The sequence below is a fragment of the Bombina bombina genome, chromosome 6 (genome assembly GCF_027579735.1).
Source record: "Bombina bombina isolate aBomBom1 chromosome 6, aBomBom1.pri, whole genome shotgun sequence".
NCBI classification, from domain to species: domain Eukaryota; kingdom Metazoa; phylum Chordata; class Amphibia; order Anura; family Bombinatoridae; genus Bombina; species Bombina bombina.
Window position 1 is genome coordinate 1046230274 of NC_069504.1, and position 13930 is coordinate 1046244203.

At 43.1% G+C, this 13930-nt stretch overlaps 1 protein-coding gene across 1 annotated transcript in view; it reads left to right on the forward strand.

Moving 5' to 3' along the window:
- The window catches only part of DDX11 (DEAD/H-box helicase 11), a 552545-nt gene that overhangs the window by 242246 nt on the left and 296369 nt on the right, over window positions 1-13930 (forward strand). The window contains exon 11 of the mRNA XM_053718816.1: window positions 4520-4528. Within this exon, the coding sequence (XP_053574791.1) occupies window positions 4520-4528 (9 nt within the window). The remainder of the gene's footprint in view (window positions 1-4519; window positions 4529-13930) is intronic.

Here is a 13930-nt window from a genome sequence, read left to right on the forward strand (position 1 = left end):
GAAGTCGTCGGTGAAGATGGATGGATCCGCGCTGGAGGTCTTGAAGATCAGCCGGTCGTCAGCGGATTGAAGAACATAGAAGATGCGGCTTGGATGAAGATGTTTGCCGGTCCGGATGTCCTCTTCTGCCCGCTTGGATCAAGACTTCAGCTGGAGGATGGACGTCACTCTTCAGCCCCCACTTGGGCTTGGATCAAGACTTCGGAGGCTTGGATCAAGACTTCGGTGGACGGATCGGTGAACCCGGCGAGGTGAAGACAAGGTAGGGAGATCTTTAGGGGCTTAGTGTTAGGTTTATTTAAGGGGGGTTTGGGTTAGATTAGGAGTATGTGGGTGGTGGGTTGTAATGTTGGGGGGGGGGTATTGTATGTTTTTTTTACAGGCAAAAGAGCTGAATTCTTTGGGGCATGCCCGCAAAGGGCCCTTTTAAGGGCTGGTAAGGTAAAAGAGCTTTTCTATTTTAATTTTAGAATAGGGTAGGGCATTTTTTTATTTTGGGGGGCTTTGTTATTTTTTTAGGGGGCTTAGAGTAGGTGTAATTAGTTTAAAATTGTTGTAATATTTTTCTAATGTTTGTAAATATTTTTTTATTTTTTGTAACTTAGTTCTTTTTTATTTTTTGTACTTTAGTTAGTTTATTTCATTGTATTTATTTGTAGGTATTGTATTTAATTAATTTATTGATAGTGTAGTGTTAGGTTTAATTGTAGATAATTGTAGGTATTTTATTTAATTAATTTATTGATAGTGTAGTGTTAGGTTTAATTGTAACTTAGGTTAGGATTTATTTTACAGGTAATTTTGTAATTATTTTAACTAGGTAGCTATTAAATAGTTCTTAACTATTTAATAGCTATTGTACCTGGTTAAAATAAATACAAAGTTGCCTGTAAAATAAATATTAATCCTAAAATAGCTACAATATAATTATTATTTATATTGTAGCTATATTAGGGTTTATTTTACAGGTAAGTATTTAGCTTTAAATAGGAGTAATTTATTTAATAAGAGTTAATTTATTTCGTTAGATTTAAATTATATTTAACTTAGGGGGGTGTTAGTGTTAGGGTTAGACTTAGCTTTAGGGGTTAATACATTTATTATAGTAGCGGTGTGGTCCGGTCGGCAGATTAGGGGTTAATGCTTGAAGTTAGGTGTCGGCGATGTTAGGGAGGGCAGATTAGGGGTTAATACTATTTATTATAGGGTTATTGAGGCGGATTAGGGGTTAATACATTTATTATAGTAGCGGTGCGGTCCGGACGGCAGATTAGGGGTAAATAAGTGTAGGTAGGTGGCGGCGACGTTGGGGGCGGCAGATTAGGGGTTAATAAATATGTAGGTGTCGGCGATATTAGGGGCAGCAGATTAGGGGTACATAGGGATAACGTAGGTGGCGGCGGTGTACGGAGCGGCAGATTAGGGGTTAAAAAATTTTAATAGAGTGGCGGCGATGTGGGGGGACCTCGGTTTAGGGGTACATAGGTAGTTTATGGGTGTTAGTGTACTTTAGAGCACAGTAGTTAAGAGCTTTATAAACCGGCGTTAGCCCAGAAAGCTCTTAACTACTGACTTTTTTCTGCGGCTGGAGTTTCTAACGCTCACTTCAGCCACGACTCTAAATACCAGCGTTAGAAAGATCCCATTGAAAAGATAGGATACGCAAATGGCGTAGGGGGATCTGCGGTATGGAAAAGTCGCGGCTGCAAAGTGAGCGTTAGACCCTTTCCTGACTGACTCCAAATACCAGCGGGCGGTAAAAACTAGCGTTAGGAGCCTCTAACGCTGGTTTTGACGGCTACCGCCAAACTCTAAATCTAGGCCATAGTGAGCTGCAGTGCTGCCTGGAAGAAGTCTAAAGGTAAGTGCTAACTTTATTTTTTCTGGGACACATTGCAGAAAATGAAAGGATGGCACTTTAAAATATGATTGTGGGACAAGAGACATTCAACTATTGCTAGGGGGATAATTTATTATTGGCAGCAATAGCAGGCACTGGGGACAAGGAGATTTATGGCTCAGTAGGTGGTGTTTTTATTGTTACTTTACTCCCTGCGGCTTTAGTAATACATTTAGCCGATCGGGAGGTTAACGTTGTAACGTCCACAATAGGTGGGGTTAGCTGAGGCGGCATTTTCTGTTGCAGCTTTTTCCCCCCTACACTTCCTGTGTTCCGGAGCGGAGAAATAGCTTCATCACAGACATTAGCAGAGTTGCGGTTACCAGTCTACATTTTACAGAAAAATAACAGTTGAGTCCGGTTTTTCTAGCAGAATATTCACTCCGTTTTCAGTCAGGCTGGAAGCACCTCAGCAAAGCTAAGCTGAGGTGTAGAGGTTGCCCGGAGTTTTTTTTGTGATACTTTATATTTTTATTGCAGAAAAATAAAGCAGTTTTCTCTTACTTGGTGTATTCAGTCCACGGATTCATCCTTACTTGTGGGATATCCTCAATCCCTACAGGAAGTGGCAAAGAGAGCACACAGCAAAGCTGTCCATATAGCTCCCCTCAGGCTCCGCCCCCCAGTCATTCTTTTTGCCGCTCTAACAAGTAGCATCTCCACGGAAGGGTAAAGAGTTTGTGGTGTTAGATTTGTAGTTTTTATTTATTCAATCAAGAGTTTGTTATTTTAAAATAGTGCCGGTTTGTACTATTTACTCTGAGGCAGAAAGTGATGAAGATTTCTGCTGAGAGGAAAAAGATTTTAGCATGTTGTAACTAAAATCCATTGCTGTTCCCACACAGGACTGTTGAGTACCGGAGAACTTCAGTTGGGGGGAACAGTTTGCAGGCTTAACTGCTTAAGGTATGCTCAGTCATTTATTTCTAACAAGACCTGGTAATGCTGGAACACTGACAGAGATCCCCATGAGGGAAGGTAAGCCATTTTCTGAAACACAGTATAGAAGGATGGCTTCAGTTAAAGGCTTAAATACTGGTAGACACTGTGATGGGCTAAATCGATTATTTTATTGATGGAATATTATATTTATTTAAGTGTTTGAAACGCTGTAAACACTTTTTGGGGTTTTTATTTCGCCTGGCATTTTATCAGACGCCTAGTCTGACTTAGGAAGGCCCCATAACTCTGGACTGAAGGGGGAGGGGGCCTCATTTTCGCGCCTCAGTTGCGCAGTTGATTTTCAAGATAGCTCATGCAGCTTCATGTGTAGAGGCCTGAGAGTGCAGGAGGACATCAAGGAGGCTTATATTTCTGCTACAAATAACCCTAAGGGAAGGTAGGGCCGCAGCAAAGACTGTGGCACCGTGCTGTAGTGTGTTAAACCGGTTGTTTACTGCAATTTGCTCCGGTTTGGTCATTAAGGGGTTAATTGATTTAAAAATTTGTGTGCAATCATTTCAAAGCATTGGGATCATGTGGTGAAATTTTCATAAAGATCGGATGTTTTTTAGTGATTTGGAAAAAAAAGTGTGTGCTTTTTATTATTATTTTTTTTTTTTTTTAAATAATTTTTATTATTTTGAAAGATGAATGAACATAAGAGCATCAAAAGCATGTACATACATATCAATTGTACATAAAACAGGATTAACAGGATTAACCAGAGATTATAATATATAAAGCAGTCACATATAATGAGGGATACAAGAGAGAATGCTGAGTGTTTGAGTCCATATTCGGTGTCTGTTGGTCAGCAATCTTACTCCCACCTCTCCAGGTGAGAGTGCTAAAGCCCATTTGCTGTGAGAAGAGAACCATATTGCTATTAACCCATATAGATCAGCAAACTCCGTAGAGGTTTCATCATAAATGTTCATACCAAAATTATAACTTAATCATAGAACATGACAATCAGAGATATCAACCAGGCTATATAGAGAAAAGGGAGAAAAACTGTGTCAAGCTATCAAATAGGGGAGGGGGAAAGAACAAAAAAAAAAAAAGGGGAGAGAAACACACACCGACAGGAGATATGAGCGGGGGGATTTGGGAGGGGTTCAGATAGGGGAAAGGGAAGGGGAATGGGCAGGAGTATTTATGTAATATTAGCCACAACCAACCCGAGGAACCCCAAGTTCCCCAAAGTGTCTGCAAGAGGAATTACTCTGGACGAAATGCCCAGATTTTGGTCTGAAGGTCTGCTGACCCATGGACATGGGAGACATAGGACTCCATTCTTTTAACAAAGTCCAATATATCAATCACCTGCTCCCAAGAGGGGGTGACGCGTTGCAGCCACATACGAGCTACAGCTAGTTTAACAGCCAGAAATAGATAAATACAGAATAGTTTCTGAGGTAGTCAGTTTTCTGGGTAAGACGTGAAACAGACATGAACTGGGGGACAAGGGTAAGTGAATACCCCCCGAAGAGCAATATCGGATTGCTTTTTGCCAAAGCGGCTGAATCTGTCGACAAGACCACCAGATATGATGAGGCGTTCCCAACTCCTCACAGCCCCTCCAACATTTGGGTGAATTGACTGCCGAGATTTTAAACAAACGGATAGGAGTCATATGCCATTGGAGCATAACCTTGAGGAATAACTTGTACAGAGTTGTGCAGTGTATAGCTTTCTTGGTAAGTTGGACTGCAATCCGCCACTGTTGTGGCTTGTGCGAGACCATCAGGGAAGATTCCCAGTGCCGTATTGGAGGAGACTTATAGAAAACTGGAGGCTTCATGAGTATGAGATACGAGATGGACAGAAGTTTACCGGGAGATGTCATAGAATCCCAGCGTACTTCCCAAGTAGTTTTAGTCCTCAATGGGCCCGCACCAAAGCCCCACGATATGAGAAGGCTACGTAATCTCCAGAATTCAAAGTGCAGCCGAGGAGGTGGACTAAACTTCCGAAGAAAGTCCTGATAAGTTAGTAACTTATCCCCTGCATAAAAATCTGCTATTCTAGTCAAACCCAAAGCAAGCCATGAATTGGGGTGGGAGTCTGACAATGACAGTAGCAGTCCTCTCAGGGAATGCGATGGCGAGGGATGCGGCGCTACGGACGAAAGATTGCGAACCTTATCCCAAAACTTCAAATTCGATTTTATAATAGGATTAGCCAAAAGGGCTGGCGGCCTAGAGTGTCTGGGGATCCACACCAGATCCTGTAGGGTGAACCCAGCCGGGAGGGATGCTTGTTCAATCTCTGCCCATCGGCTTTCCAACGGCAACCTCCATTGGGTTACATGAGAGAGTCTGGCAGCCGCCCCACCAGCCAGTAGAGGCTGTTGTAGAATATTAGTAGCAAGTCTCGGAACCTTATTGCGCCAAATGAATTTGTTGCATAGCTGCTGAAATTTGTAGATTGTAGATCTAGGAATCGGGATGGGTAGAGAACAGAATAGGTAGGTAAGCTTTGGTAGGAGGCTCATTTTGAAGGCCGCTATACGACCCAGCCATGACAATGACGGAACATTCCATGTGTCGGTCGATTTTTCAATAGTCGATAACAGGGGATTAAAGTTCAATTCAATCATCTTCGGAATACTATGCGAGAGATAAACCCCGAGATGTTTGTTTGATGTGTGTCGTAGACCACACAAACTTATAAGTGCGTTTCAGCTCATTAAGAGTCCTTTCCGAGATGTTAATTGCGTACGCCTCTGTCTTGAGAACATTTAGTTTGTAGTAGCTGACTAAGGAGAATTTGTTCAGTAGGGAAAATAGATGGGGGAGAGAAGCAATAGGATCCGACACAAGCACTGTTAGGTCATCTGCAAACAAAGCAGTCTTCTGCTCCGTTCGATGAATGCAAACCCCTTGGATCAGGGGGCAAGACCGGATAGCCTCGGCTAAGGGCTCCATCATGAGGGCAAAAATAAGTGGGGACATTGGACACCCTTGTCTCGTGCCATTCGTTATCAAAAAAGGTCTGGAGCAAAACCCCAGACCCCTGACTACTGCCGACGGGGTAGAATATAATGCCGCGACTGCCGTGATGAAGGGCTCTGGGAGACCATAGCGCCGCAGCACAGCAAACATATATTCCCAGTTCACCCTGTCGAAGGCCTTCTCAGCGTCCAACGACAGGGTGACACAGGGCAGATGGGAACCATGAGCCTCAAGATAGACATTCAGGAGACGTCTTGTATTATCTGGTGGTAAGACAAAGCCCACCTGATCTGGTCTGACCAGCTCTGGTAATAAGGAATTGAGGCGCGAGGCTAGAATCTTGGCGTACAGCTTAACGTCAAGATTCAGTAGTGAAATCGGCCTATAGCTGCCACAAAGGGTCAGATCCTTTCCTTGTTTCGGGAGGGTAATGATAGTGGCCTGCAAAAATTCAGCCGAGAAGGTACCCCGCTCGCTTGCTAGCGTAAAAAAACGCCCTAGAATGGGGAGTAGCTGGGTTTGAAACTTTTTATAAAATAGGTCAGAGAAGCTGTCTGGTCCTGGTGATTTAAAGGCCTTGAGAGATTTGATAGCTTTTTTAATCTCTATTATCGAGATGGGATTCTGCAATGAGTCAATGCGATCTTGGGGAACCGAAGGGAGGTTCAACGAAGTTAGAAACGTCCCAACACTCTCAGATGTTGGAGGGCAAATTGAGCCGTCCTGTTTCAGATTATAGAGGGCGGCATAATAGTCCGCAAAGGCATTGCCAATATCTGTGGGTTTTATAACGCACCGTCCATCTACCCTCAACAGGGGGATACGTGCTGCCGCCGTTTTTTGGCGTAACCTATTAGCCAATAATCTATCGGCTTTATTGCCTTTGTGATAGTATATTTCTTTAAGCCGTAGAAGTCTCACGGCTGACCTCTCAGACTCCAAGCGTACTATACGAGCCTTAAGATCCATTAGTTGTTTGGACAGCGTATCTGTGGGGTTCGCTTTATGTTCCCCAGAAATCTTCCGGAGGCTCATAGTAAGCTGTGCGAGGGTTTCCCCTTTGCGTTTTTTCTCGGCTGCTGCTATTTTTATGAACGACCCTCGGATATACGCTTTCAGTGCAGCCCACAGAGTGAAGTCGTCTACTTCACCGGTATCATTTAAAGCTAGAAACTCGGCAATGTCTCCGGCAATGGAAGCTTCCGTTCCAGGAGTTGAGAACAAGTGGGGATGCAAGCGCCATGTTGACGCTCGTTGAAGTTCCATGGAGGATCGCAAATTAATATAAACAGGGTCATGGTCAGACCATGAGCATTGAGGGATCCAAGCACGAGTCACACCATCCAGAAGACCCGGGTCACAAAAGAAAAAATCTAAACGCGAATACGAGCGATGTACTGGAGAAAAGTAAGTATAATCACGAGCAGTCGAGTTAAGGGCACGTCAGATGTCAAATTAGGTTAAAGCGATAGATTAAATTCCGAAATTGGTGCGATAATTCAGCCATTGGCTTAGGGAATTTGCGGGGGGTGTCCGATCGCCTATCCAGATTGGGGTCCCATATAATATTGAAATCCCCAGCGAGAAGGAAGAGGCCCTGACGCAAAGTCTCCAATTTCTGGAGGAACTTACGCAGAAACCGAATATGCTGCTTATTAGGTCCATAGTAGGAGGCCAGCGTATACAGTGCACCGTCCAGCTTACAGACAAGAATCACTTATCGCCCCTGAGGGTCAGAGTCAACAAAAACACTCTCATATGAGACATCTTTATGTATGAGAATAGCCGTTCCTCTTGATTTCTGAGAGAAACTAGCAGTTTCAACTATCGGATACAATTTAGACTGGATGGGTATCTTTGCGCCTTTTACCCAATGGGTCTCCTGGAGGAAAACCAGGTGGGCACCAGACTTGGCCAAAGACCTAAGGCAGAGACTGCGCTTAGTCGGAGAGTTGAGTCCTCTCACATTGTGAGTGACACAACAGAATGGCATGGTTACAATTGTGTTTCCTCCTGCTATAGGCTAGGGTCGGGTGGGTTATCAAAAAAGGAGGTAGGGTGCACTAGATAAAGGGGGTAATTAGGGGAAGGACAAATAGGGTGTAAGACAAAGGAGGAGAAAAGGAAAGAAAAAAAAAAAAAAAGGGAAAAAGGAGTAATTAGGGTAAATACAACTCAACACAGTCTCAAAAATAAAAGAAAATAATGCTGGTATAAATAATATCTAAGATAAAATATACAAACAGTCAAATAGGAGTACAAGGGTGCGGTATATAAACAAGGTAAACCGCGTATGCAGTCTCTAGAACACGTTTCCAGAGTACTTTAAGTGGGGGGAGTAGTAGCCAGTGCCAGCTGGCAGTTTAGTTATTAAATCAACATCATTGAGAGAGCTTGACAAGAGAGAGAAAGGAAAAAGTATAAGATGAGGAGGAGGGGAAGGGATAAGCACACAGACTCCGGATCAGGGGAAGAGAGATTGACAAAGTGGATAAAGAGTAAGAGGGGAGAATCAAAGTGGGAAAGAAGGAAGGGGCAAAAAAGGGAAGAATGGGAAGAAACAAAATCAATTTTGAACCAGATCTATTAATGCAATAGTAGTGATTATTAAACAGTAACATAACAGTGAAAATCTAGGTTGAAAAGGCAAACAAGCCACCTGTGCAGCACCCTATCCCCACACCTCTGAAAATCACAGGCAGTTCATCAACCCATCCAGTAAGAGGTAGGTTTAATAGTGTGGTAATGGTGGAGGGAGCATGCAGCACAGGACGGCCCAGACAGTGTAGAATATATCAGCCGGGATGCGGCTCAACATAAACAGGTAACATATAAAAGGTAATACAATGTAAGAAGATATCAACTGTATTGGTAAATCAGGCCGTCAGTTAGCAGAATGCATCCACCCCGCCAACCGGGCAAACATTTATAGTACCCAAACATTACAATAACAGCTGTGATAAGAATAACATATAATCTGTACAATGCAATGGGTGTAAGGCATCCTCAAAACACTAACAGTTAAATCCTAAAGAACCAATATGCCAGTTGGAGAGCACGATACCTCCCGGTGTTGTAGACGGCAAACAGTGCACAAGCCCATCGCAAGATAGATGGGGGGAGATGTCACCGAAAGAGGCACCATGAAGCACAAGTGGCATATACAACGCAGTGTACACCATCTGTAATATAGTTTAACTAGAAAATAAATGACATCTCTAAGAAAACAATGCATGTGAAAGTGGAGCCACCACGAAGCGGTGCACTCAGTGGTGCACCTCCAGTATGTGGCCATTTCACGTTCTAGGTAAAACATAGCACACTGACAATAGTATAGTATAGATATGTTCCTAAGAACTCAGGTATTTCCCGAGCTCCCAGAGTAGATAAGAAAAGGTATCCCCATTGGGAGGTGAGACATTGGGAGGTGAGAGAGAAAAAAGAAAAAGAAAGAAAAGGGGGTGAGTAGAATAAGGAATAGACACATATACACTTAGAATTAAAGACTTTGCATATATCAAAACCTAAGGAGAAAAAACATTTAGTAATGAAAAGTCATTTGCAAGTTATATTTACAGGTGGTTAGGGAGCAGTGAAGAGGTGGAGATACTCCATCTCCCCTATACCTCATGTGCAGTCATCACCAGCTGCTCGGACCTGATTAGTTGTAGCTAAGTCTCTGGGTGGTCTTTGGGGGAGAGGGCCCCATTGTGGGACCAGAGGGTTCAAAGAGCTTTGGAGTGGAATGTGAGGTGGAGATGAAGATGCAGAACTCCATCTCTGCAGAAGGTTTTGACTTTGTTCAAGAGTGGTAACAACATACTGCTGATTATCTTTGAGAACAAAAAGTCTTGTCGGATGACCCCATCTGTATTTTATGTTGTTGGTCCTAAGAAACTTGGTGAAACTTCCAAAAGACTTTCGCTGCTGAAGGGTGTGGTGAGAAAGATCGGCAAAGATGGTGATGTCCTGAAACTGCTCTGGTAAAGTAGGTTTGGACATAGAAGCTCTTACTAGCCGCTCTTTATAGGTATAGAAGTGCAGCCGCACAATGACATCTCTTGGTTTATCAGTTGCTAGACTTCTAGGGCGCAGGGCCCTGTGTGCCCTATCGATGAGTCCCTCATTTGGGTTCACCAGTGGTGCCAGAAGGTTGAAAAATTCAGAAAGGTGGGTGACCAAGTCACTAGAGGATACGCTTTCAGGAATCCCCCTGAGACGCAGATTATTCCGACGGGATCGGTCTTCAGCATCCGCCACTTTGTTTTCTAGCATAATAAGCTGTTCCGCCAAACCCTGGGCATATGCTAGGACATTAGCTTGTTCAACTGCCATGTCTTCCTGTTTCCTCTCAACTGTGTCCACTCTTTCTGAAGTAGACGTCAGATCTCGCCGCATCTCAGCCAGCGAGGCAGTTATTTGGGACTGAAAAGAGGAGTGGTGTGCCTCAAGTAAAGATTGCAAAGATGATAGTATAAACGAAGGTGTTACAGTTGTTGGGGCTGCATCTTGGAGGGCCTGAAGGGTATTGGATACCAGATCTGATCCAGGCGTTGAGGTATTGGAGCTGTCTTGTGAGTCTTCATTCGTAGCTAGTAGCATAGGGTTGAAATGGTCCACCACAGTCCTTTTAGGGCCAACTGCTGGCTTTGGTTTCCGTTTGTTGGATTGTGCCATTTTCAGGTCTACAAGTGGCACAACCGATAATCAAGAGCACAAGCCACAGCTAGAAGATCAAAAATTTGTAAACTGATGTTGCAGAATAAACCGAAGTAGTGTGTATATGTAATAGGATCCGGAGCCTGAAGAGCCCCCCTTCCCCCTAGGCAATACAATTAGCAACACATTTTTAGGAGAGGAGGGCGCTGCTGATTCTCATAAGGTGTTCCTTATCTTTCACATATGTTGCTGTTGGTGCAATATATGACTTCCAGACCTCCGCTGGGGTAGTTGTTGTGTAGGATCAGAGATCATGTATGGCACCCTCCTGAGGGAGTGCCCCCTTTTGGGCGAAGCAGGAAAAAGGAGATGGGGTATGACCCGTCACCACTGAGGGTAGCGGGAATGGGGGGAGGGTGTCAAATCTGGCCCCAGGAATCAATTAAATCTGGTGTTGCAATAGTTCCCTAAAGTAGTGTTCGCCTTTAATTCTGGCGCTGAGGGTCTTTTTCAAAAGTGTACAGCTATACAGCAATTTGCAAATAAGTCACAGTTCCCCTTAGTGTCAATCAAAGGGCTTTGCTGCACAGAAACTAACGTTATCAAATTTAGGCGTATGGAGGATCAATATAGAGCAAAATGTCCAAATATGAGAGCAAAATAAATGAGGTAGATTTCAGTCTACATACTTCCAAGTAGAGATTTTCACATTATAAGGAACAATAATAAAGTGTGTGAATAGGTAAGGTAATGGCTTCTATTTGCCACTCACAAAGTTGCAAGGCTGTCCAAATAAAGTCACAGTGGGGCAGCAACTGTATACGATATTTCAACAAAAGGTAGAATAATGGCCAAAAAGCCAAATCTAGTAAGCCTAAATTAAGTGTCCCTTAATGAAAAAAAAAACAAGCTGCTGACTACTTACAAGCTGCCACGTGGGATGCCGTTAGGATTACTGTGCCTATAGTACTATGAAAATCGGATTACTGACCAGTATATTCACCTCTCCCAGAGTGCTTGGTGGTCCGGTGGTTTTAGGAGAGGGTCTTGTAGCTGTCAGGCGTGTTTTCATCTATGGAAGCTTAACTGCGTGTGCCGATGTGGGCCGCGACCGCGGCCTTTCCTGTGAAATGTTCTGGAGCTCCCAAGCGGCCTAGTTTTGCGGTTGCAAATTTCTGTAAAAACGGGCAAGGAGCAGTGCCAGGTGACTGTCTTAGTTGCTCTAGATGTTTTTTGGGCAATTTCGCTGCATTTAGAGGGTTATATAAGCTAAAATATCACTTTTGTGGCCAGAGCTCTATCTCCACACGTCCTACCAGTTGTGCTGCCGGCTCCGCCCCCGTGCTTTTTATTATTTAAAGACACAGTAACGTTTTTTCAAAAAGTGATTTTTTCTGTATTGTAGTGATGTATAAGTCTGTCAAACATGTCTGAGACTTCAGATAGACCTTGTTCTTTATGTTTGAAAGCCATGGCGGTACCCCCATTGCATTTATGTGTAAAGTGTGCTAAAACATCTAAACATTTTAAAGACCATCCAGTGACACTTAAAAATGTAGCCCAAGATGATTCTTTAACAGAGGGTAATGAGGATAGTCCTTCTTCCTCTCCCCATGTGTCGACACCAGTTACGCCTGCGCAAGCGATGCCTAGTACCTCTAGCGCATTGGCCCCTATTACTTTACAACAATTAGCAGCAGTGATGGATAATTCCCTTGCAGCATTTTTATCCAAACTGCCAGTTTTTCCAAGAAAGCGCGATAGCTCAGTTTTAAATACAGAGGATGAGCAATCAGACGCTGTGGATAATTTATCTGTAGTACCCTCACAAAACTCAGAAGTAGCTGTGAGGGAAGGGCTGTCTGAGGGAGAAATTTCTGATACAGGAAAAGTTTCTCAGCGGACAGATTCAGATTCATTAGCGTTTAAATTTAAGCTGGAACACCTCCGCGTACTGCTTAAAGGGACTGTAAACAATCATACTTCTTACATACTAATTAAATTTATAATTGTATATATATTATATATATATTACTGTGCAGAGTGTAAGCGCTACAGAAGCGAATCAAACCAGATTATTATCTTTGCCGTTTTTTTCCTCCTCTGTCCGCCCATGCAGCCTGAGTCAAATCTTTCCCAAAGTCAGTGCTGCAGGGCAGTTACGTCACACTCCACACTTCCTCCGCCCATCTCTTTACCCAGAGCGTGCATTCTTAGTTAGTATATAGATATATACATATATATATATATATATATATATATATCAATATCAGCAAATAACTATCCTATGGAACAATCTATGTAAATTTTATGCATTCAATGTTATGATCTCTGTGTTATATTTCTTTGTAAATATTCAGGCAAAGATGTTTGAAGGGGGAAATAGATTTAATATTACAATAACTTTTTAAAAAAAAAGATTACATTACAAATTAAAATTTAGTACTGTTGCTCGTTCGTCTGTAGGAGTGACTCACCGCTCTTTCAGAAACACAGAATCGCAATGCACTGCGAAGCATTGCGATTCTGTATAGAGAACAAGTAGGATTGCAGTGCGCATGCGCACGTCAAGAGGGAACGCGCGCTGTGAAGATAGGAGAAGACGGACGTTCGATCGGCTGTTGGCTGCAGGGGCTATGACGGTAAGTATAGAAAAAAAAGTTTTTTTAGCAAGGCGGACAGAAAAGGCTATTTCGGCAGAAGATATTATAAGTGTGTTTAACGCTTCCACTGCGCTTTTTCTCTGCATAACAATAATAAATGCAATATTAGTTTATAATTGGATAATACATGAATTTAATTAAACAAGGTTTACAGTCCCTATAAGGAGGTTTTAGCTACGCTGGATGATTGTGACCCCATGGTGGTCCCAGGAAAATTGTGTAAGATGGACAGGTTTTTAGAGGTCCCCGTATACACTGAGGCATTTCCGATCCCAAAGAGGGTGGCGGATATTGTGACTAGGGAGTGGGAGAGACCAGGTGTACCCTTTGTCCCCCCCCTATCTTTAAGAAAATGTTCCCCATAAATGACCCCAGGTGGGACGAGTGGCAGACGGTCCCTAAGGTAGAGGGGGCTGTTTCAACACTTGCTAAGCGTACAACTATACCAATAGAGGACAGTTGTTCTTTCAAAGATCCTATGGATAAAAAATTGGAAGGATTGCTGAAGAAGATTTTTGTTCAGCAAGGTTTTCTACTTCAACCAATTGCCTGCATAATTCCTGTAACTACTGGAGCGGCTTTTTGGTTCGAGGCCCTGGAGGAGTCACTCCAGAGGGAGACTTCATACGATGAGGTCATGGATAGAATTCATGCTCTAAAGTTGGCTAATTCTTTTATCACTGATGCCGCTTTCCAGTTAGCTAAACTAGCGGCGAAAAACTCAGGTTTCTCTTGTTAAGTGTAGTCAGTCCACGGGTCATCCATTACTTATGGGATTATATCTCTTCCCTAACAGGAAGTTGCAAGAG